Source organism: Podarcis vaucheri (assembly GCF_965113315.1).
Source record: "Podarcis vaucheri genome assembly, chromosome: 7".
Taxonomy (NCBI): Eukaryota; Metazoa; Chordata; class Lepidosauria; order Squamata; family Lacertidae; genus Podarcis; species Podarcis vaucheri.
This window is the reverse complement of record NC_138765.1, coordinates 42,859,185-42,884,806: the sequence shown is the minus strand read 5'-3', so window position 1 is coordinate 42,884,806 and position 25,622 is coordinate 42,859,185. Positions and strand designations below refer to the sequence as shown.

General features: G+C 42.6%; 1 protein-coding gene across 1 annotated transcript in view; it reads left to right on the top strand.

Annotated features, from left to right (window-relative positions):
- NECAB2 (N-terminal EF-hand calcium binding protein 2) overlaps window positions 1-25,622 on the top strand; it is a 146,471-nt gene that overhangs the window by 70,108 nt on the left and 50,741 nt on the right. Inside the window, exons 4-5 of the mRNA XM_082232370.1 lie at window positions 2,870-2,895; window positions 8,409-8,506. Of these exons, the coding sequence (XP_082088496.1) occupies window positions 2,870-2,895; window positions 8,409-8,506 (124 nt within the window). The remainder of the gene's footprint in view (window positions 1-2,869; window positions 2,896-8,408; window positions 8,507-25,622) is intronic.

Here is a 25,622-nt window from a genome sequence, read left to right as displayed (position 1 = left end):
CAAAGTAAGCCCACAGACCAGAAATTCCATCTCCCTGTTGTAAACTTACTGCTAAATCAGGCCTTATAGTACTTCTTTTGAAGCCAAAGATGTTGTGCCTAATTCGCAGCAAAACAAATATTTGGGTGAAGGGTGGTATTAATAAAATAAAATAAAAAATAAATAAAAAACAAAACACAAGGGTTTTGAATCTGTTGAGTTGGGCACATTCAAGTCACAGTTAAGCCTTTTCCTTTAATACTTTAGCTTTAGAGATACTTGAGGAATTTGATTTTTGTGAATGAGTTGACATTATCAGCACCTCCAGACTGATGTGAAAATCAGAACTTGGTTATCTGCCAGCTTCCTCACTTCCCTGAATGTTCTAACACAGTTCTTGTCTCAAAAACATGTAACAAAATTAATTCTAAAATGCATATTTTAAGAGACAGCACATTAAAAAATCTGTGCTTTATGAAAAAATACATTTAGGCTTCAATCCTACAACCACTCACAGAGAGAAGGAATTTAGGCTACCTCTCTCTCTGATGAGCAATGTTTTCATTTGCTGGGGATTTTTGACATGGGGAAGCATCTAGGAATTGACCCCATGCCAGCAGTCTGAAAGAATGCACCATAAGCTATTTCTGAATTTATGAAGCAGCCTTAAGAATTCCAGCAATGAAAGGCTTTTTAATTATTCTTTCTCCATAATCAACTTAAAATTTGACCCATCAGTCAAATCAAGAATGAGTCTGAGTTAATCAAACAGGTCTCTAGCATACAAATAAAACCAGTAAAATAAAAATTCTAGGACAGGAGGGTTTTTAATTGCCTTACAAGGCAGTGGCAGCATTTGCAATAAAGCTGTAAGGCTCTCATTGACAAATAGACTGGTTAGCACATCCATAGAAGGTTTGTTCTGCATATATGAGCATATGACAGAGGTGCAAGAGGAAGCACAGATTAAAGACAAGAGGATATACATTGCACATGTCAGACAGTGGTATAGTGGAACTAAGGAGACCCTCTTTCAGCCTCTGACCAATGCTGTTTAGAAGGAACAGCAGACATACAACCTTTCTGGAATAATTTGTCCATTCCAGAAACTATAGCTCCTTGAGTACTTGTTAATCATGTAGTTATGACTTTTGATCCAGAAACCTGAAGGCATGCCCCTTCGGAGCTTGCCACTCACAGCCTTAATGTCTGCTGAGGGACCCTGGTTGACAGATGAAACACATGGGTGTTGCAGTGTGAGATCTTCTTAGTGGTGGCACTTCAGCCAGGAATCTCCCAGGAATTTTGATTGGAGTCAAAACTGCTGAACTTTCAATGGAGCCTTAAGATGCATCTCTTTTCCTTAAGCGTTTGGGAATGTTTGATGCTGCTCAACATCAGATGCACTGCTGTGGTTTTAATGTAATAGTTTGGCTTCAATATTCCCATTAATGCTTATGTGGTTTTGTTGTATTTATTGTTTAGTTGCTATAAGCTACCTTAAGATCTTGATGATGAAGGATGACTCAATGAATGACTAAATGAACTAAGGAACTCTAAAGCAGTGCAGCCAGAGAGGCATTTCTGTATTGTGACTCATTGCTTGCTGTTTTGAGAGATGATTACAGCAGTACAAAGGCAAGATTTTAATAGGACCTTGGACAGCTCAGGGTAGAACCTCCATAAGAGCAAAGCTCAAATGTTGTTTTAGCAGCACCCATAACCCACAGGTGCATATATGACATAATTCTGCAGTGGCACAGGAAAACAAAGATGAAATTCAGCAAAAACCACAAGCCAGCTTCCTAAGAATCTCAGCTTTCTTTTCTTTTTTAGAAAAAGTTTATTCATTTAAAAACATACAGTTTAATATAATAATAAAAAGATCTCTGTGGTTTACATTTAAAAGTACAGATAAGAAGCAATACAATTTCCAAAAATGTAAGAAAAACAGAAAACATATATTCCACAGATAAAATCAGCAATGTTCAAAACAGAATGAAAAATTAAGAGGCAGAGCCCAGGAAAGTAGATATATATGCTTTTACAAGGCATTTAAAAGTCATTACTGCCTCTGCATTCCAGAGTGCGTGTTTTCACCCTCTGGTTGCAAAAAGAGACTTGAAAGGATGTGGACAATGCTTGATGAAATTTCAGAAGTCAAGGAGGCAGCTGGATAAGGCATTTCAGACAAATCTTAAAAACATACAATTGTCAGTCCAACCACCTGTAATGCAAGAATCACAACTAAAGAACCCCCTGAATTATGGTCAGCCTACCTCCATTTAAAAAACTTGAATGAGAGCCTGCGACCTTCCAAGATTGTCCATTCCACTGTTGAAAAGCTCTTAGCACCAAAAAGTTCTTCCTTATATTTAGGCCACATTGTGACTAACTAATATACCAATAAATTTAGTGAAATAGCAATATTATGCAAAATGAGAGAAACTATGTAGATATGATCAAGTTGTGTGATTCTGTCTGCAGAATTTAATTTGTGTTAAGACAGGGAATGCACAGCTAAAACATAACCCTGAAACTACTATTTGTCCCTACCATGATCTGCATAAATGAGACTTTACTATACACTAATTACCTTTCACTGCATTCATTTGTTAACAACAACAAAAGCAAAATACACTATGTGCAAAGTGCAATTCATTGTATTTAATTACAGTTGGATCAGGAATGCTTGGTGTGAAAGTCCTGGCGTGTGGCTTTTGAAATGTACATTTTATTGAGAGCAGCAATATATAGCATCTTTGAACATTGGTAGTGAACTTGTTCTGGCTCCACTTTTTCCCAGTTTCTTGCAGTCATGCTCCCACTTTCCCTGCTTCTAATTTTGTGTATTCTTATTCTTTCCTGTCTTTCTTTTTTTATTTCAAAGCAACGTGGATACGAAGGAACTATGTGGTGAGTATCTTATCTTTTGGCAGCTCAGCAAATTCCCCAATCAGCTTTGTTGGTTATAACAGCATTGGCATGCCTGTGTTCAGTACGAACATTTTTAGGTATGTAGTCAATGGCCCTGAGATCTACGGTATAGGGTGGTGTACATATTTAATAAGAATAAGAATTGCAAAGTGAGCAAGACCATTGATCTATCTGGCTTAGTATTTCACTGACATATTGGCAGCACCTCCAGCATTTCAGACAGTTGCCCTTCCCAGCTGTACCTGGAGAGGCCAGACATTGAATTTGGAACCTCCTAATTGCAAAGTGTGTCCTCTACCACTGAGTTACACCCCATGCTTAAAAAGAGACCTTCTTATTTAAAATCAGTCACAGGAAGCAGTCTTAAATGGAATCAGACCATCGTTCCATGTTGCTCTGAATTGTCCCCAAGTTTTAGATAGGTCCTTCCCCCAGCCTGGGATCTTTTGCATGCAGGGCACATTTTCTAACAGCAGTGCTGATCAGACCCTGTCCAAGTACCTCCAGCAAAGGCAAGGCCACACATTTCATCCTTGTTAGTTGATGGTAAGTGAAAGGAAAGTGGGTTGCTATAGGAGAGTGTCCCCACATGCACAGCAGCAGCAGCACTTCAGCCCTAAATGAACACAGGAAGCTGCCTTATCCTGAAGGGAGCTGGGCATGTTTAGCCTGGAGAAGAGGAGGTTAAGGGGTGATATGATAGCCATGTTCAAATATATAAAAGGATGTCACATAGAGGAGGGAGAAAGGTTGTTTGCTGCTGCTCCAGAGAAGCGGACACAGAGCAATGGATCCAAACTACAAGAAAGAAGATTCCACCTAAACATTAGGAAGAACTTCCTGACAGTAAGAGCTGTTTGACAGTGGAATTTGCTGCCAAGGAGTGTGGTGGAGTCTCCTACTTTGGAGGTCTTTAAGCAGAGGCTTGACAACCATATGTCAGGAGTGCTCTGATGGTGTTTCCTGCTTGGCAGGGGGTTGGACTTGATGGCCCTTGTGGTCTCTTCCAACTCTATGATTCTATGAATCAAACCATCTGTCCATCTAGCTCACTATTGTCCACACTGATGGGACAATCCTGGGGATTAAACCTGGGACTTTCTACATGCAAAGCAGATCCTCTACCACTACCTATCCAGGCAACCCCAGTTGTAGTGTCTGAGCTTTCATCCAGACAAAATTAAAATATATATAATTGCCTCATCCATATAAGGTAGTCAGACCAGTGCTTCGCCTAGCCCAGTACAGTGGAACCTCGGTTCTCAAACCGCTCCATTCCCAAACGTTTTGACTCCCAAATGTCAAAACCCCAGAAGTAAGTGTTCCAGTTTTTGAACGTTCTTCGGAACCCAAACGTCCAACGTGGCTTCCAATCTGCAAAAAGACTAGCTGTCAGCCAATTGGAATTTGAACGTTTTGGAAGTCAAACGTCCTTTCAGAACGGATTATGTTTGACTTGCGAAGTTCCACTGTCTTGCCTAAATCTGGCATGGGGAATCTTTCCAACAGGCAAACCAGACCATTATCTCCTGACCCCTCACAGGCCAAATGTGACATCACTATGACATCAGGTGCTGCTGTGCTCTGAAGCCATGATTGCACAGTATGAGCTGTTTGAAAGCCCTTTTGCAAGCAGCCCTGCACTGCCCTTTAAACCTCCAAAAGTGAGCTTCAAAGAGCAGCACAGGGCTGCTTTCAAAACGGCTTTCAAACAGCCCTGTGCTGTGCTTTAGCTGTGTGTTCCTGTTCCCAGCCTATGGCAGCAATTCTGTATGTTCACATAGTTTGCTCCAGATTGTGTCATCCTGTTCTTGAGAAGGAATTTCTCTGGATCCTGGCATGAATCCAAGACTAAGAGCCCTCTCTGGCCTTGTGACTTTGTAGAATTGAACCCCTGCTCATTAGCTGATGAGCAGGGATTAAATCCTGCTGACACTCAGCCAATGAAGAATGTCTGTACCCCTCATCAAAGTGACACCAGTTGATTGGCAGGTGGGCATGTTTTTTGAGAAATAGCCTCGCAGGCCAATTTTGACCCCCTCTGTGGTCTGAGATTGGCCTACATGCTGAAGGTTCCCTGCCCCTGCCCTACAATGACTAGCAGTGGCTCTCCATGATTTCTGACAGGGGTCCTTCCCAGTTGTACCTTGAAATGCCAGGGATTTAACCTCTTGCTGAAGCCTCTCCTTATATCTGAGAAAAGAGGGGAAATGGGTTCTGGTGAGTTCCACACTCATAAAAAGTACAGTAGTACCTCGGGTTACATACGCTTCAGGTTACAGACTCTGCTAACCCAGAAATAGTACCTTGGGTTAAGAACTTTGCTTCAGGATGAGAACAGAAATCGTACTCCCGCGGCGCGGCGGCAGCAGGAGGCCCCATTAGCTAAAGTGGTGCTTCCGGTTAAGAACAGTTTCAATTAACAAAGGACCTCCAGAACAAATTAAGTACTTAACCCGAGGTACCACTGTATGGAATGCCATTTCCCCAGGGTTTGAAAGGGCTCTATGCACAACGCATAGAGAATATACAATAGCAGAACTTGTTGGGCCAGGTTGCTGAACCCTTTGGGCACCCCATTAGTCAATTCCATTCACACACAGCCCTTTCACAAGTTGGTTGATTGTATGAATGGGGGTCATGTATGACTCAGATCGCAGGGGTGAGGCTAGCCTGCCTGTGACACATGGAGGCTTTCGGTCAACAGGCAGAGTGCTTGTCGAACCCCAACCCCCAAGTCACAAGTAGATTAGATTGTTCTTCTCAGACTGTTACACCGAGGTAGGAAACAGAAGTGGGGAAATTAATGTTGCTAGACAATTCTCTTAACTAGGACATCGAGATTGAGATCAAGTTGAGAGAGGTAGTGGATACATACTTTATCTTCAGATGTTTATGTACTTTGCTAAAAATAAACTCTTTGCCCAAAGGCACAACAGAAACATCTGGCAAATGCTTACCTGCACTTGATAGTAGTTGCACCTACAGTGACCTAGGGATCACATAGCCCACTCAGGATTAAACTTCTCTTACCAATATGTCAACACACGTAACCCCTGTTCAGCTGTTGTTTTCCAGTTAGGAATGGAAGAGGAATTAGATTCAGTTCTCATTTAAAGATGAAGCTGCCTAATTTGCACTCCCTGAAACAATGCACAAACTGAAATGCAGACACCTTCTGCAATCCTCCCGAATTTTGCAATGCATTTCTCTCCCTGAGGAATGTGTGCAAAAATTCATATGCTACGCAGAGATATAAATGCGTAGATTATGAAATCTACACTAACATGCTGGTTCATTTTCATAAGGACTTTTTAAAATAAAAAGATACGCTGGCATGGAAATGTGGAGAACTGAACTTAAGGCTGGAGAAAGGAGGAAATGAGAGAGAGAGAGAGAGAGAGTGTTCAGGGATTTGCCCATCCCTGTCTAGAATGCACACTTCTATAAACCAACCTTCTAGTGTCCAGCAAGCTGCCATTGGGTTTGTGTTAGGCTTACCCCTCAGCATGTATTTGCAAGTGCCTCAAATCTCCTGTTGGTCCAGGTGAAATCTCTCTCTTGTGTTTGCAAAGGCTTTTTAATCAAAATTACAATTTAATCCTGTTTTACATGTACAGTTTTTCAGTGCCCGCCCTTGCCAAAATCGCAATCATTATTTTTCTCCTCCTCAGGTTTTATGGACTGTGTCACAAGTTTTGCTTTATCATCTCCAGAAAAGGATTTACTTCTTCCATTCCTCACTTCTAAAAGCCAACTCTGCAAAGTGATTTATTTATTTATTTTTCACTCCCTTGTATGGTGAAGAAATATCTGCAGCTGCTGGAAATTAGGTGGCTGGGTTTTTTTTAAAATCAGGCTCAAGCCGCTGTGGATCACAGTGGAAGGAGGACTCCTCACTGCTCCTCCAGCAGTTGCTATCGCTCCCTTCATCCTGCATGCTGTTCAGAGAGATATATGGCATTTTAATTAAGCCAAGGGAGGCTAATTAATGGACTGTCTTTTGAGGTTATTTATAGGAGAGGTCTGTAAGAAATGTCAATTCAATATGAATTGCTGCTTCTTTTCTAACAGAGATTGTGGCAGCACCAATTTCTGCACTTTTAAAAAAAATAAAGACGGAAAACTTACTTAGATCTCGATCTGCGGGTGGAGGTTCATAGCTGAGTGTCAGGAGCGGGAATCAGAGACAGGTCAGCAATAAATCACAATGTGTCAGTGAAATTAACTCTTTATTCAAGGAAACAAGTTCCGCTCAGGAGGCCAGCCCTAGTGAGCACAGCAACACACCCCGGTAGATCTTACCCCTTTCAGGCAGTTGTGGGGACTGAAGGTCCTCGCCTCCCCTGGGTACTTCCCAAGCAATCTATGACTCCATTGCCATGTCTGTCTCTGCTCCTCCCTCTTTATACCTCTTCTGGTCCTGGGAGACTGGGGGGGAGGGGAACTGGTCACAGCAGGAGGGGAAGACATCCTCGTTTCTTCACCAGCCTAACTCATATCAGTCTCTTGGCTCCCCTCCTCACAAGCCTCTGCTTCTCCCTGCTCACTAAACCCTGTTACCACTTCAGCTTCCACCACACCTCCTTCCTCTTCTCCTGTCATCCCACCACCAATCCCCTCAGTCTGAGCCTTCTTTCCCTGGGGTTTTCCTTAAGGGTTCCCCAACTGGTGCCTCCCACATCTCCTCTGCATCCAGCTAGTCCATGACATCAAGATCTGCCTTCCTAAACCTAGTACCATCCAGTTGTTTGGTACTACAACTAATAGGACTATTTTATTGGATTATTTCACTTACAGATATTTTCAAGGGCTGTGTATTTGGTGCAGACAAATTTCAGTTCCTGAACGAAATCAGCATGACTCAGGCTGATCTGGGATTTGCCTGGACTAGGTCATGGCAGCCCTGGATCACCTTGAGTCAGGTCCACATGGACTAATCTGGGGCTGTCAAAAGAGAGGGAGCACGGGCAGGAGATGATGCAGGCAAGATCTGCTAACAACCCTGATCAAACATGTTAGGGGGTGAAAATGGTTGTGGTCTCCCTCTTTCCTCTGCACATTTCAGCTTAATGGTGTTCTGGCCCAGCCACAAAAAAATCTCTTCAACTACTATCTTGGTGTACAGAAAAGGTCATGCAAATTATCCCTCAAAAATAAATGTAGCAGCACAGTAAGAACTTGCCTTCAACTATTAACAACCCTTTGAATAGGTCTTAAATCAGAGGCTGGACAACCACCTGTTGGGACTAGCGTTGCATTTCCTACAAGCCCGTCACCACTGCCAGCTCTATGATTTGAACCCCTTTCACCTACTAAACATGATGGAGTGCAGTGTTTTTAGAAGTTGGAATATTTCCTGGCTGGTACACTTTGAAACAGCAAGTTTTCAATTTGGACATTTACCTTGAGGCAAGCAAGTATGATTAAAATGTTATCCTTTATTTTTTCCCTCCCTTCTCCTTTAATCCTGCAATATCCTCGGGGTCCAGATTATTTTACCGACCACATGGGAGATTATGAAGATGTTCTGGCTTCCCTGGAGACCCTCAACCTCTCCATTCTGAAGGCCATGGATTACACCAAACGGGTGAGTGTTCATTATGTCATATATACGCAATTCATCTGTAGCTGCTAAAGTTCTGAGTGGGTCAAAGCTGGATTCATGGAGTTTGTGACTTCTTTATTTTGGGGGTAATTCCTGTTCAAGGAAATGTGGAGAACTGGTGCTTTTCTGGTCCCCCAGTGCACATGAAAACTGGGGGCTGAATTATACCAGCCCAGATGATAGAGGGAAATAGGTTTTTTTAATGAAAAAATACAACGGAGTGAAAGAGTGCACCTCCACTCTCACTTCTGCCATGGCAGCCAGAGTCTGGCAGGGCACTGGATAAGGTGAGGAAATGGTCTTCAATTTCTCACCACCACTAAGCCTTAGGATTGCAACCTAAGAGTGTATAATCAAATGAACTCCATGTCTACAATTGACTCTTTACGGACACAAGTCAGAAGCCTGCAAGATGAATAGTGTGGGTGCATAGTAGGTAACTTTAAGCCTGTGTGAGAATAAGATGGCATGCAGATTGGCAATATACCTCAAGGCAAAGGTGAGCCCCTTAAACAAGGTGTATCCTCCTCAGATCGTAGGTTGAAAACCCCAGCAACTGGCGTTTTCAAGCTTAGTTTCTCAATATTTTATGAAGCCTCAAGAACCATTCAGATGTCCTCCCACCATCCAATGGCCATGGCAGAAGCCTGTTGGTGCTGCCTTCTCCAGCTTGTCCCTGCAGGGCCAACCAGGTGTCCCTGGACAACCTGCGAGCAAGATCTGAGCTCAAGAGCAGTCTCCCTACTTGTGATTCCCAGTGACTGAGTTTCAGAGGCTTGCTGCCTCTGTCAGTGGAGATAGAACAAGTTCCTTATGAGGCGGCGAGAGATGGAAATGAAGGCCAAGAATATGTTCTGCTTTAAGTTCTTTTGGCTACTTATTCCTCAGAAACAGGCTTTCTGTGTAGAGTGACTTTCATTAAAGTTTGTGTAATATGTTTTCCCCCTTCTGGTCTCTCCTATTCTTGAAGAAATAAATTGCTTTTCATTTCAAAGGAAAACTCTAATATGCCCTTGAGTGCAGATGTGTTTCTAGCCCTGCTTCCTCAATTGCCAACCAAATAGGCTAAACTAATCTATTAGAAGGAAAATCCGCTCCAGACGCTATTAGTTGTAATCCCCCCGCACTTTATTTTAAAAAAGAAACTTTTTAAGCAAATGCAGGTGCGAGGTTCTAAATGTGGCATATTTGGATTCGTTTTATTAACATTTTTGCTATAGGCCTGTTTTACTTGTGAAGTTCTTGTATAACCCATTTTAATTGGTGTTTATACTTTGTGTCTTGAAAAGAACACTGATAGTTTGTTTCTTTTAAGGAGACATGTGGCAATTATTTTCTGTGGAGGAAGCTCGTAAACTATCTCTGGTAATTAGGCACTAAAGTATACAAGCTAAACAAAGTGTGGGAATGTAATTACTTTCTGATTTAGGGAGATCTGCTGCTGTCGCGTCCAACTGGTAGGTGAAGCAGAAAGTTCAGAAAATTGTTAAAATAATAATAATCAGTTCTCTTCCATGTATAAAGTTCTATTTCATCTTGGGCCTGGACCACTGATGGCTTAAAACTGTCCCAGCTGTTGTGTTTACTCATAAATGATGGTGTTTAAATAAATTCTGCCTGAAAGTGGTGGAATCCAAGTCATGATTGTTCAGTATACGGTACTTCTGTGTTGCCATCTGTGCAAGGCTAGAAATGGTGTTTCAGAGGATGAGCTGGTGAACAGCATCAGATGGTGTTTCAGTTTATACTGAGTAAATGGTCAGAAATCATTTCTTTTTTTGCTTAAAAAGTTTGATAATTGTATTGCAACCTGTCTGAAGCCCCTTGGGGCATAGCTGCAACACAGACCTGGGCAGCAATGCCAAACAGTACCCTCTTTCTTCATTATGAGGGTTCAAGGACATATTCCAGCCAGGCAAAAACACTTGCAAAGGGTGCAAAGTAGTGCTGGTGACATGGCATGTGTAGAGGGGGTGTGGCCTGAAGAGAGTCTCCAGGGCCAGGTAGAGAGGCCTGGAGGGCCTTTTTGTGTTTTTTTTAGCTACAATTGATTTTAATTAACTTTTGAACATTTTAAAATACTTGTTTTAACTGTTTTCATCAACATAATTTTAAAATTACATGTTATATTTTTGTGAACAGCTGAGAGGTTTCCTTATCAAGTGATAATAGAAATTTTGTTAAATAATGTAAATGACAAGTAATGTTATAGGGAAATCTTTTTGAGTCAGTAAGCATGGGATATCACTCTGATTCCCTCCTTGAAAACTGATGTTCTCTCAGCTATAACTCTTCACTCCTGCAGGAGGAAAATGTAAGTCATGTTCAAAATTCTAAGGACCGAACTAGATGTTATGTGGAAAATCCATGAAGTATCCAGTGGCAGGTTTTGTATTATTGAAAAGCAGCTGTAGGAGGCTGCTGTTCAGAGCAAAGGAGTGGCAGGTGGTGGGTGGCTGGCTGCTGAATTCTTCCCACCATGCTCCATGTGTTTACTCAAAATAATTGTTCCCAAGATCTGGGGACCTATTTATTTACTTCTGCGGGGAGAAAAGCAACTTGGGATTCATAATTATTTATTTATTTTATATGTTCTTCAGCTATGAAAGGTTCCCAGAGTGGCTGATAGTGATAAGACAGTCCCCGCCCTCAGGCGTATAATCTAAAAGACACAACACAAAAGGAAAAAGGGATTAGGAGGGAGGAGGTGGGGAGAGGGGAAGCCAGAGTCAGGATTTTGACCATATACAAATGTTGAGAAGAGAAAGGATTTCACACCCCTTAGTATTACTACTCCCGATTACAAAACAATGTCCCAGAATATATATCTTGCTATAATAACTTGCACGTTCTTTGGGAAACAACTAATGACAATGTTCGTATTAAAACTTTGCGGCTGTTTCCTTCCTGTGTTGTGTGTGGCTGAAAGTGGCCTTCAGAGAGATCAGAGTTAACTTTGTAGCCAAACTACAATTTATTAGGCTTAAGCTCACTTTGCAAGTCCTTTCTTACTTGTAGGAGGAAGATCTAAAAATAGGACATTTCTGTTAATTTTTTTTTAAAGGCTCTATTGAATAAGAAATACTTGGTCTTAATGTAACCCATGCAGTTCTCTTAATTGCTTTCATGACTGGAAAGAAGCTTTCCTGCTGATGTCTCACATCTTCAATAAGAAACTCTTAAAAAACGGCAAAGCAAGACATCTTGGGGAAGGGCGGCTCCCGTAAGTCTAGGGGACTAATGGACTGTCAAAAGCAGGTCTGCCATAAGATGGCCTGAAAACAAGGGAGAGAGCTACCTGGTGACTTTTGATGGCTTCCCATTATATTTATGACCGTGGCTGAGATCGTGGACCATTGAATAATTGAAGAGTGCTGTGGAGCCAGTGGACTTTGCCTAAAGCAGTAATTATACTGCAGCTGGAGCCATCTGCTTGCATTAATGCCAGAAAGGTGGAGGGGTGGCCTCTTTGGTGAGCAGCAATGGAGAAAAACTCCCGGAATAGCATTAGTGCTGCACAGCACTTAGTAAGGAGGTTGGAGAATTCTGAAGAAAACAGAAATCAGTGGAAATTGCCAGTGTTTATTTGGAGGAGAGACTATTTCTGCCCAATCAAGCTCACAGTTCTTATAGAAGGGGAGAAGTTTGCCAAGGAGGGGTGAGCAGTGGCCAGGGCCCTTCGCACACCAACCTCTGGGGAAGGTGGAGTGTGACAGGCCACCAACAAATGAGGCAGCTGATGGAGGATCAGGCTGCAGACAAAGCAGTCTGACCTGGGGATACTAATGGAAGACAACAATATGGGAATATCTGAGGACTTGAAGTTTGAATGAGTACGGTAGCATGCATAGTGTATTGTCTGCAAACCAGCTTCCATCTCTCTCTCTCTCTCTCTCTCTCTCTCTCACACACACACACACACACACACACACACACACACGGTGAAGTAATATGACCTTGACACAGAGGTCAGGCAGTTTCTGTCAGGGGTAGGAATAGGGTGACTTTGGAACACGCTCATCAAATTACATCAAATTATATTTTGGAAATATATTTTTCATAGGTAAAGGTAAAGGTACCCCTGCCCGAACGGGCCAGTCTTGACAGACTCTGGGGTTTGTGCGCCCATCTCACATCTATAGGCCGGGGGCCAGCGCTGTCCGGAGACACTTCCGGGTCACATGGCCAGCGTGACAAAGCTGCATCTGGCGAGCCAGCGCAGCACACGGAACGCCGTTTACCTTCCCGCTGGTAAGCGGTACCTATTTATCTACTTGCACCATATTTTTCATACTTGGAGTCAAAATAGCTAGTTTTGCAAAGACCAAACTGAGCCAATGGGCTTTGTGTTCCTTTGGCTTTGTGATCCTGTGACCGGACAACACATGTCAGCTATTTAAATGCTATGCTGGAGCACTTTTTTGAAAATGGCGCCTAAGATCTACAGAGATTTCACACTTCTGTGAGCCCAAACTATCCTCATGATGATTGAGCCACTTGATAAGCTTCTGCTGAGTTGAAAGTGTCTCCTGTTGGCTGGTGTGTTCTGTTATTCTCAATTCTGCTAAGAATTTCTGCTCTTGAAATTCCACCAGAAAACTGTGGGGTGGCTAACTTTATAATGTCCTCATTATTCCCCTGAAAATTCTCACCATCTGCCCATAGACTTCAAAAGGAAAACTGCTAGGCTGCTAAAACTTGATTTTATCACAAGCGCTTGTTTCAATGTGTTTGTATACTACTCTATTTTTCATTTCCTTGCAGAATTGGTTTGGGCGCTCACAAACAACAGCAGATGAGAATGTCAACCTGTTTTTCATTAGACGGAGCCAACTCGAGCAATGCCTGGATCCCTCTGAATAGACCTTATTTGTCTTAGGATTTGAACCTTGGCCAAATCCAGTGCATAGCCTTGCTGGCCAGCCTTTCAGAGAAATGTCTGTCCCCTGCAAAGCAGGACATGTAACCACCCTGTATTGCACTTTCCCCCAGAAAGATGAGACTCTACTCTGGGAGAACGAGGAATACAATAACCCTTCAAATTGTATTCACCTTGGCTGATTACTTTTCTCTCCCTTATATAGATATATTTTCCTTCAGATCTGCTGACTCATTTTCACACCCATTCCTGCAGAGAGCAGGTTTTCCCTTGGGGAGTACTGCATTGTGGCAAAAGGACTGTTAATCTTCTACACTTAACTAGCATTGCTGTTAAGTATAGTAAATATATAGATAACAAGATATCCCCAGAAGGAAAATTGCAGTTTTAAAAAATGTGTTGATTGCACTTGCAAAACCCATGCCAAATTTGTGTCCCCATATTTCTTTTACACGTGTTGCTCTCATGCACAGAAGCAACCCTGGTGGTGTTTTCAGTTCCCCAGCTCCTGTCCCAAGACAGCCATCTATTGATGTATTTTATTTGTTTGTTGCATTTTTATTTCACTTGTAACTCCAATGAGCTCAAGGCGGCATCCATGGTTCTCCCTTCTCCTTATTTAATCCGCACAACAACATTGTGAGGTGGGTTAGGCTGAGTGGCAAAGACTGGCCCAAGGTCATCCAGTGAGCTTCATGGCTGAGTGGGGTTTCAAACCCTGGTCTCCTAGGTACCAGTCCAGCACTTTGACCACTACACCACACTGGTATCTACTGTGTGGTGTAATGGTTAGAGTGCTGGACTGGTATCTACTATGCATCTACCTGGGAGGGGTGGCTAACACCCCAGAGGACAGGATCACACTTCAAAACGACCTTGACAGATTAGAGAACTGGGCAAAAACAAACAAGATGAATTTTAACAGGGAGAAATGTAAAGTATTGCACTTGGGCAAAAAAATAATGAGAGGCACAAATACAAGATGGGGGACACCTGGCTTGAGAGCAGTACATGTGAAAAGGATCTAGGAGTCTTGGTTGACCACAAACTTGACATGAGCCAACAGTGTGACGCGGCAGCTAAAAAAGCCAATGCAATTCTGGGCTGCATCAATAGGAGTATAGCATCTAGATCAAGGGAAGTAATAGTGCCACTGTATTCTGCTCTGGTCAGACCTCACCTGGAGTACTGTGTCCAGTTCTGCACACCACAGTTCAAGAAGGACACTGACAAACTGGAACGTGTCCAGAGGAGGGCAACCAAAATGGTCAAAGGCCTGGAAACGATGCCTTATGAGGAACGGCTAAGGGAGCTGGGCATGTTTAGCCTGGAGAAGAGGAGGTTAAGGGGTGATATGATAGCCATGTTCAAATATATAAAAGGATGTCACATAGAGGAGGGAGAAAGGTTGTTTTTGGCTGCTCCAGAGAAGTGGACACGGAGCAATGGATCCAAACTACAAGAAAGAAGATTCCACCTAAACATTAGGAAGAACTTCCTGACAGTAAGAGCTGTTCGACAGTGGAATTTGCTGCCAAGGAGTGTGGTGGAGTCTCCTACTTTGGAGGTCTTTAAGCAGAGGCTTGACAACCATATGTCAGGAGTGCTCTGATGGTGTTTCCTGCTTGGCAGGAGGTTGGACTCGATGGCCCTTGTGGTCTCTTCCAACTCTATGATTCTATGATTCTACCATAACATATACTGTAGAAGTTTACAGAAGCAAATTATTATTATTGGAGGCTTGCTCTTTAAGTCAAATGGGGCACTTCCCTACCAAGCTCAGCCCATGGGGGGCATGATCTATTGGTCATTGGTGCTAGCTTCACCTATAGTTAGTCTCTCTGCTTTTTTTCACCAATGGACACCAGCCCCCACCACCACAATATTATTATTTTGTGGTCTCCACTTCCCTGAACAGAGAGTTGCAGAGAGTTTTGGAGGAGAGGTGGTTGGAGAGTTATGGCATTTTGTTGTGCGTGGTGCGTTCACAAATATGACATAAGTGGAGGATAAGAACTCATAGCAAAACCACTGATGCCCACCATATCAACCAGAGAGAGATATTCCCATCCCAAGGTGCCTTCAGATCTCACAGCCATCACCCATTGCAGCTAACATTCTTTCTGTCCAAAACTATAGTTACTTTCACACACAAGACCCACCCTTAGCTGGGTAGTGGGAGAAGATAATTCATAGTTGTCACTCACATTTCAGAAATTATTTTTACTAAGCCTGTTCTCCTACAAGTATTTCCTTTAAATAGACCGTGTCTCATTCTGACCCATAAACACTGTGTGAAGGAACAGAATTTGTGTGTGAAACATGGGTTGTCAAATAGTTGCCTTTTGCTTTAAAGGCTCTCCTGTACAGGAAGGCTCAAGGTTCACAGGAAGGTAAGATGTAGGAGAGGATGTTTTGCTCAGGAAGCTGTTCACAGGAGGGTCAAAGATTCAGCCAATTAAGGAGAAAGAGTGATGCAACCAGAGGTTTATTCTCCTCCTGATTGGCTGAAAGGTTAGGAGGAGGAATGAAAATATTGTATATAACTTGGAGTGTGGGGCAATAAGTTAGTGAAGAAAGTCGAGGAGTCATAGTTAGCGTGAAGTCTCAAATTTGAAAAGGTGAAGAGTTGTGCAAGAGAACATTGTAAAGAAACACTGGAAAGTGTTAAGGAGCTTAGTTGAACAATGTCGGGAAGGAAAAGAGGACCACGAAGGGACCGAAAAGCTGAACAATGGAATGCAAATTGAAAGGTGTTGGCTTGGTTAGGGAAACTATCTAAAACAGCTGTACCTGCATGTGTTTCATCTTTTGTTCTTAAGAGTAACTGCTCAAACTGAAATGATCTTTTTTCTTAAAAAAAATCTTTGTAACTTCTTGCCTTACTAAATCCTGAAGTGTAAACATAGTTTGTTTTTTTGGGGTGAGGGGGAATACTCTGATCTCTGGTTGTTCACCTCATATTTTTATTGTCAGAATGATGACAGGAGTTGTAGTTCAACAACAGCTGGAGGGCTCCCGGTTCCCCAACACCAGCTATATTTCAAATTGGGTGAACTATGATGAACTTCAGCAACTTCACTCAGTGGAATCCCTGCAATGTGTAGACCCCGGTCCCCAAGCCTGATGAGCAGCACAGTGCAATGCATGGTGGCAACCCAATTGCCCATCAAATAGGCAAATAGGAGCCTTGCAAATGCAAGAGAGGAAGAACGCATAACTGGAGACAAAGGCTTTTCCAGAGCCAAGATATTGGGTGGGCTAGGTTCCAATTAAAGACATCTTCAGAAGGAGAGGAGAGCAGATCTGTGATAGTGGGACAACAGGGGAGAAATATGTTTTTGAATGGAAATATATGTTGCAGGCAATGGAATAAACATTTAGCAGCTTTTTCAAGCAGAGCATGCAAAGTAATCAAAGGATTTGAGGGGTTGGGGAAAGATGCCGCATGGCTCTGCAGAACCCAAACCGAGCTGAAGGCAGTAGAGAGTATGTCAGATCAAGCTAGATTTTGCATTTTAATGCTGGTAACAATGCTGTATTCCCCTTGCTTCTTTTAAGAGCTGGATCCAAGTTCTGCGGACCAAATTGATTCTGGCCGTTTGCACCTTGCTCATATATATTTCAGGAGCAAAGAGCTTTGGGTAACCTGCCAGAAACATTCATAAATATTCACTTTGAACAAGTAGGACAGGTTGCAGATACTTCAGTTACCTTAACAGACCTGCCCTGCCCAAATGCCACTTCCTATATTTCTACAGTTCTGGAAGGAAAGCAAGCATTTGGCAATGTTGTCTTCTGCATCCCAGTTCATGCACCCATTGGCGCTGATGCTCAACTTGTGTGGCAGATAACCAATCATGCACATCATATAATGCATTCAGTGTGGACTTTTCTAAATCCAGGGGCAGGGGAAGAAATCACTCAAAGTTCTTATTTAATTTATTTTATTTACTGCAGTAGATCCCAAGGATATAAGTGCATGGGTTTGGGGAACACTATTACTGGAGAGTCCCAAGGGGTAGGTCCTTCTACTTGCTCAAGAAAGTCAAACTGTTGATGTTTTAACTCTTCCTCAGCTAGCTTTCTGATGTGTAAGAGAATGCACCCATGTGTTAGGCACACTGGCTGAACAGTGTCATCAATGTGTTTGCTGTCTTTTTAGCTTTCCAATTCTTTGAAAATTTTCTTGATGGTTCTGGACTTCTACAGGCATGTATCTTGACTGCTGTGTTCTGTAGTGGTGACATCTGAGGGAGTGCACCATATGCACACTCAGCCATCATATTCATAGATGCACCTGTCTCAATGAAAACTTCAGCCTACTGTCCCAGTATGAAAATGTGGTGACATGGCAGACAGTTCTGCTTGAAAGCAGTTGTTTGTGTGGAATACTCTGTGCAAACCTACTGGTCCTCTTCTTTTGGTGGTTCAGTCTGAACAGCAATTGCTTGCCTTTGGGTGTAACTATGTGGTGTAAGTCTGCAGGTGCTGACCTGCATACTCTTGAGTAGTTACTTCTTTCCCCCTGATTATGGCAAGCTGTGCCTTTGGCTGGGCAATCACATCTGTGGGATCCTTTGCCATTGCAGCAGGTTACCTGAGCTGCCTTCAGAGACACCAGAGCCCTCAACATCCTTATCGCCTGAAGAAGGGGAACCTGACTCAGGGAGGGAGAAAGAGGCAAGGGCTGTCTGCAGTTTTCAAGATTTAGATCTGTGGATGAGGAAATGAATCAGTCTAGTGAAACACTCTAGTTTCTGTGTGTGTCTTGTAGTTGAAAGGAAGTGGCTGAGCAAAACCAAACTGTGCAGGGGGCTGGATGAAAAGGAGGATGCCTTGGTGGCATTGCCTTACTGCGCAGCTGGCATCCATGAGCTGCTGAGTGGGCAACAAATGTCTTGGTCAGCATAGCAGCATGAATCTATACAGCAACGTTTCCTCCCCTCCTTCAGTAGTCAAAGCACTTTCCTTTTTTCCATAATCAATACCTTTGCTTTCCAGGGTGAAGTGCTATCTTTTAACTAATTTCTGCAGTATAAAGACCAGACCACAGAAGTCTTGTGCCTTTGCCCTGTGCTGGTTGGGGCTGATGAGAGTTGCAGTCCATAATATCTGGAGGTGGGATGTAGGCTCCCTTGGACTAGGGGCATGGACTCACCTGCTCCGCATGCTGAGACCAATGGGGGAAGGGCTGCTCCAGAGGCAGTGCCAGTTCCAGGATGTGGTGGTCCCTTAGACAACAGTTCGTTGGGCCATGGCTCTCCTGTTTCATGCTTCATTTGTCTTTTGATTTAAGGCTAGGACAGCTGAAGAGCTCAGAAGGGCAGCTGGGAACTAGCTCCAGCATGAACTGAGCACAAGTACAGTGGTACTTCGGGTTAAGTACTTAATTAGTTCCGGAGGTCCGTTCTTAACCTGAAACTATTCTTAACCTGAAGCACCACTTTAGCTAATGGGGCCTCCTGCTGCTGCCGCGCCGCTGGAGCACAATTTCTGTTCTTATCCTGAAGCAAAGTTCTTAACCTGAAGCACTATTTCTGGGTTAGTGGAGTCTGTAACCCGAAGCGTATGTAACCTGAAGCGTATGTAACCCGAGGTACCACTGTACAAGCTTTGATAAGTCTTCCCCAACCTTATGTTCTCCAGAAATTGTTCCCTACAGCTCCTATTAGCCCAGCTAACATGGCCAGTGGTAAGAGATGATGGGAGTTGTAGTCCCATGGAGAAAGTGGATAAAGAACAGTTTTTCTCCCTCTCTCACAACACTAGAACTACTTAGGCAGGTTGGGAAAGGCAGGCTTTCTTACATTTAGGAGTCAGCCTTGGCCAGGTTTTAGAGGCTATTTGGGCTATATTTCTCTTTCTTCAAGGGGAGCATAACCCACCCCACTTCTAAAACAGGCCATCTATCTGATTTCTAGAAACGATATTTTTTCTCTTTTAAATACATTTTTGCCCATTTTTCACCTTTTTAAACCGATTTCCATACTACTCCTATTAAAAAACCCCTCAATATATATATCTCAAAACTCATTTTAATTAGAAATGTTTAAGGAATTTGATTTCTGTGAATTCTGATGTGAAGTCACTTTTTCACATCTCCTGAGCTAATGAGCTGATCAGAGAATAATTACCCTTCAGATTTCACACGTCTCTGAATTCTGCTATACAGTTCTTGGCTCACAAAATGTACCAACATTCATATTTTCAATAAAATATATTTAGAAAGACATGCATTAAGATAAAATACATATTTAAAGGCATTATTAAATATGTATTGAAACCATTTTTATTGATATAACTAAATACTTAAAATGGGTTTTTGTACAGTTTAGTTTGTTTTCAAATCACAGATTAATGCAGTAGAAGGAACTTATGAATACATGAGAAACTGACATGACTGGAACCAGAATGATCCATCCTGCCTTCATTTGAATACATACAAAAACATTTTTCTCAAAGTATGCATTTCAATGCGTTTGTTCTCTTGAAAACATGTACCGTATTTTTTGTTCTATAACACGTACCCGACCATAACATGCATGTAGTTTTTAGAGGAGGAAAACAAGAACAAAAAAATTCTAAACGAAACAGTGGATGTATGATTTTTGTCGTTCATGCTGTGGCCACAGACATATGATCTGACAGTGAGTTTGGAGTAGCCCAATGCAAAAATCATGAGGATCCATGTGGATCCATGCTTTGTAACCACGTTTTAAGTGGGGAGAGAAGGGAAAGCACTCAAGGGACAAGGAGAAGGATGTTGCTAATAATGCAGAAGAGGGGTTTAAGGGGTGAAGGCTCCTCTCCTCTCCCACTTTGCTCCTTTAAAGCAAGCAGGCTCTCTGCCCCTCTCTCCTCCCCACTCAGCAGCTCTTCTCCCGCTTTGCTGTTTCAAAGTGAGCCACGGAGGAGGAAAGGAAGGGGAACCATGGATCCTCTGCTCACGACTGCAGCAGATCCCCCCCCCGCCACCCGTAGGCATTCTCTCCATAACACGCACAGACATTTCCTCTTACTTTCTAGGAGGAAAAAAAGTGAGTGTTATGGTGCAAAAAATACGGTACTTCAATGCATATTTTGACATGTTTAAACTGCCAAGAAGTGGGTTGCAACATTTGAATGGCGAAATCCAGTGGGTTCCTGATTTCTGATCTGATCCAAGAGGTGTGGATCAAGTCATTTTGTTTAGGAATTTGCAAAGATCAAATTTAAGTGCCTGAACAAGGAACCTTTCTCCTTTCACTTTTTAAAATCTCCACATCCCCTATCAAGACAGCGCTTGAATTACAGAAGGGGCCTGTCTCTCTATTACCTTATGTGATGCCGCCCTTTGCTATTTTTTTTAAGTCTCGAGGTGTGTGTGTGTGTGATTTGGCTAAAATTGGGGCAAGTCAGTGGGTGTAGGTTCTTGTTGAGTTCATTAAGAATCCCCCCTTACAATGCAAGGAATGAATGAAGATTGTCTGAGCTAGAATGCACAATCAAGTACTTAGTATTTTCTGTTAAACTTGATACCAATAGTACACTGCTTTTAGGGGTGGAGAGCCATTTTCTAGATTTACAGTAGTCTGGTCAAGTTTAGCCATCCATCTTCATTTCAAAACAAAAGGGGGGGGGGAACCATGGTTTTTAAACCTCTTCAGTCCTGGGTGTGTCTGGAGATATTTCACAAACAGCATGTGACACTCAGGAATGAGTAATTCTTTTTTTAATTGTGAACTTTCTCTTCTGTTTAAAAATAATCTTTGAATGATCTTTATAAAGAATGAAACCTGTCACACACACAAAATAATCAGCACCCCAGACTGCTCTAAAGAAAGATTTCTGGCACACACAAAAAGGGCTTCTTTATCGAATAAATGTATGTAGCAGTTGCTTTTCTTTAGATCCAGGTGTCTTACATTTTCTTTTGTGTAAACCTTTTTGCACAAAGACAAAGCCTCTTTCATATGTTAATACATCTCCTTTATCAAGTATTTGATTGTTTACTCATCAGCTTGAAGCTGATTACCTACTATGCAAATTCTGTTTCCCTGATGTCCACTTGTTAGAATAGCTTTAGGGACTCTTGCACCTTCCAACGTATCTTGGGTCAAGTTGAAATGCTACAATGTTCTACTTTTTGACACAAAAAAATTTAAGACCCTAACTTTACTATAGTGAAGACAGGAATCCCCTTTTTGCAACTGGTGTTTTTTTTTTAATGGGTGCTGCATAGGTATCTGACAGATAAAAATAAGAGCAAGGTGGCAGCTGCCTCAGGTAGCAGAATTGGTGGGGAAGACAAGGGGGAGTTTTAATGGAATCTTCCCCCTCCCAATTCAACTTTTTAAAAAAGTTCTCCAGAATACTTTGGGCTCAGCCATACTTATTGAAAAGGCCAGTAAAGGATTGGGAATTTAATTCATCTGCACTCGCCTTGTTTTTGATACGACAGAAGTTGATTTTGTAGGCAATCTTGATAACTAGATTGTGAGCAAGCCAAAGTGGCCCGTGGGCATTTTAGAATTCAATTCCTCTAACTGCAGGGTTTCTTAATAACGGAAGCAAGAGGAGGTCTTGAAATTTCCCATTTAATGAGAAATGGATTCTCTTCCACACGCCAGTGGGGCAGGGTGTGTGTGTTAAGTATCTGTTGAGCTCATTTGTGTCCAACTTTACAGAGAAGGGGTGTCCAATCTAAGTCCAGGGAGCTGCAAGAGTTTTGAGATTAACCAACTAGCTGTGTACTGAACAAACAGTCAGGACAGCTAGTCACAGCCTTCCCAAATATGTGAGATGCATCATAACCTATTTAAATTATAATCATAATTTCTAAATTTGCATGCACACATACAAATGTAAATGTGTGCAGATGTAAATGTTATGTTGATCTGTGTCCCCTTTTTGGTGATACTTAACCTTAATCTTAGTGTGGCTCCATCTTAAATTTTCCTCTATCGTTCTATAGCTCTGTGGCTGAGCCCATTTCAGATCAAACAAGGAAGAAAATGGATTCCAAGGGCTTTTTCTCATGCTCCATACTAACAAATTTGGGTTTACCAGATATTGCACCTGGTGCCAGTCCTCACTCACTGATGAGTGTAGCTGAATGCCATTTTGCCACATTCCCACTTTACTTCTTTTTCTATTGTACATGTAAAAATGAATGTGTGTTTTGATGCAGAGCAAGGGTTTTTGGTAAGATCATGATGTTTCTTGGACCCTGGATCCTGGAACCTGTGCAGAGATCCCATCAGTATGAGTAAAGCTCAGAGTCCTGTACTCTTTCCCAGCACACAAAGGAAGTTTAGGAAGGAGATAAACCTGTTACCTACCTCACCCTTGTTTCTCTGAGGTCATCTCACGTGGGGCTGCCCTTTAAGACAGTCTCCAGGCTGAAGCTAGTGTGGAATGCAGGTGCTAGGCTGGTAACTAGGGACCATGTCCAGAAATCACTGCATCGCATGCCAGTAATCTACAACACCCAATTAAAGGTGTTGGTATTAGCATACAAAGCCCTAAATGGCATGGGACCCAAGTACCTAAAAGAGCGCCTTCCCCCATACCCAACGTATTGGTTGCTACAATTGGTAAATGATGCCTTCTTGGTGGTGGTGCTACTAGTAGCTGCTCAATTGGCATTGACTTCTGACAGGGACTTATTGGTGGTGGTCCCTAGTGAAGTGTGCCTGCCTCCCTCATTATGCTCAGGAGAAATTTAAAAACACCCCTCTTTTTAACAATATTGTTATTGAGATGTTTGCCGCCCTGGGACCCTTTGGGAGGAAGGGCATTATGTAAATTAAATAAGGGTAATCATGATGTCGGTGTTGATAATGCTTTATGGACCTCAGTGAGGTACATAGCTGGATCCCATTCACTATGCAGCAGAACAAAATAGACCTTTTCCTTTACTGCACCACTTCATAAGGAAAGTGAGGAACTGAATGACTGAATGCTCTCCCATTTATTTATTTTTTAAATCTGTACTAGTGATAGAGGATAAGGATCCAGAGATCATGCTAAGGGTGGTCAAATTTTGTGCGACTGCCATAAAACTCAGGGAACAAGCTGTGCATTACAAAGGCTAAGGCCTCAGATGCAAACCCTAGATAATATTTTAGAGACTAAGACCTAAACCACATTTCTAATGGCTGTCACATTTGTATTGTTTATTGTTATATTCGATTGTAAATTCAAACTTAATTCTATTGTGTTTTATGTTTGTTTAGTACGGTATGTGAATTTGGCTGGGACTGGAATAAACTTCATTTCATTTCAATCTGTACTAGTGTCCCAGTTCTGCCTGGCTTTCTCCCTGTGTTGCTTTTAATTCTGCATGTAGAGAGCTTTTTTCCCTTCCAGCATGCAAACTCCCACCTGTGCTCTGCCTGAAATAATAGACTCTAAGGAAAGCTTGATTCTACTGCATGTAGTAACTGTGCCCCATTCTCTGTTTGTGCTTCCCAGGAGCATGAGGGAGAACCTATTACTGGACTGTACCACTTTAGACTGTGGAGAGGAGAAGATTAAATGTAAAAAAGCAACTGCCAATAAGTCAGGGGGACAGCTAGGCTAAGGCCAAATCCTATTCACATGGATTCAAATTTCTCCCCCAACCACACTCCTCACTTTGAATTCCCAATGGCTATCCCAGGAGAAAAGCAAAGAAACCCAAAAGCTTCAGCTCAAATCCTGAGACACAGGAACCCAAGCAGGCCCTCAACTGGCACCTTAATAATAATAATAATAATAATTAATTTATTTATTTTTTATACCCCGTCCATCTGGCTGGGCCTCCCCAGCCACTCTGGGTGGCTTCCATAAAAACCAAAAATACAGTAAAATATCACACGTTAAAAACTTCCCTGAACAGGGCTGCCTTAAGATGTCTTCTGAATGTCAGGTAGTTGTTTATCACTTTGACATCTGCTGGAAGGGCGTTCCACAGGGCGGGCGCCACTACCGAGAAGGCCCTCTGCCTGGTTCCCTGTAGCTTTGCTTCTTGCAATGAGGGAACCGCCAGAAGGCCCTCGGCACTGGACCTCAGCGTCCGGGCAGAATGATGGGGGTGGAGATGCTTCTTCAGGTATACTGGGCCGAGGCCGTTTAGGGCTTTAAAGATCAGCACCAACACTTTGAATTGTGCTCAGAAACGTACTGGGAGCCAATGTAGGTCTTTCAAGACCGGTGTTATATGGTCTCGGCGGCCGCCCCCAGTCACCAGTCTAGCTGCCGCATTCTGGATTAGTTGTAGTTTCCGAGTCACCTTCAAAGGTAGCCCCACGTAGAGTGCATTGCAGTAGTCCAAGCGGGAGATAACCAGAGCATGCACCACTCTGGCGAGACAGTCCGCAGGCAGATAGGGTCTCAGCCTACGTACCAGATGGAGCTGGTAAACAGCTGCCCTGGACACAGATTTTATAGTTAGCCTCTGAATGTGCCTCAGCAGAATGCAACCTAAAATGATGCTGAGCTTAACAATTTAGAGGGACAAAAAGAAGAGAAATAAATGTCTCATTGACTTCAGGTCCGGGCTGCCTTTTGAATCCAATGCTCATTAAAAGTCTCCAGGGTATTTTTCCTCCCCTGTGCTGGAGCTTTAAACTCTTGGCAGAAAACACTTTTAATTGCCCAGCATGTGGACTTCTAGAGGACTTAGCAAACAGAAGCTAAAGCCTTTAAGAGCTGCATCCTGAGGTCACATTAGCACCTCCAGACCCCTAGGTTTTAATGGAGGGCTGTTAAGTCTCTTCCATTTCCTCATGCAAAGGCAGGGGGGGACTTGAAAAAGTCTGAAGAGTGAACCAAGTGTGGTGGATTCTTTATTACTTTAGCAATATGGAAAGACCCTGGGTGTTTTTACATGGTTTTTTGGAAAGGCTGCAAAGTGCATCTGTTCAAACACTGAGTGCTGGAGCAAACATTCCCAATCTGGTGCCCTTATAATGACCTAAACATGCTTTTTTCTATTAAAAAAGTGTTAGGGGTGTTATGAGAAAAAACTTCTCCTTTTCCCTTATGGGGTACCCAAGAGCCCATATAGAGTCCTTTTGTAGGTTCTCTATCGGTAGGAGAAAATAACAGAGGCCAACCAGAGAATATTGAGAAGCAAAGCAGCTTGTAAGCCTGATCATTATTAAAGCTGTTGCAACTGGGTGCTCCCCCCTCCCCACAGGAGGCAAGGAATAGACCATGCACGCAAGCCCTTATATAAACATTTTTAATTGC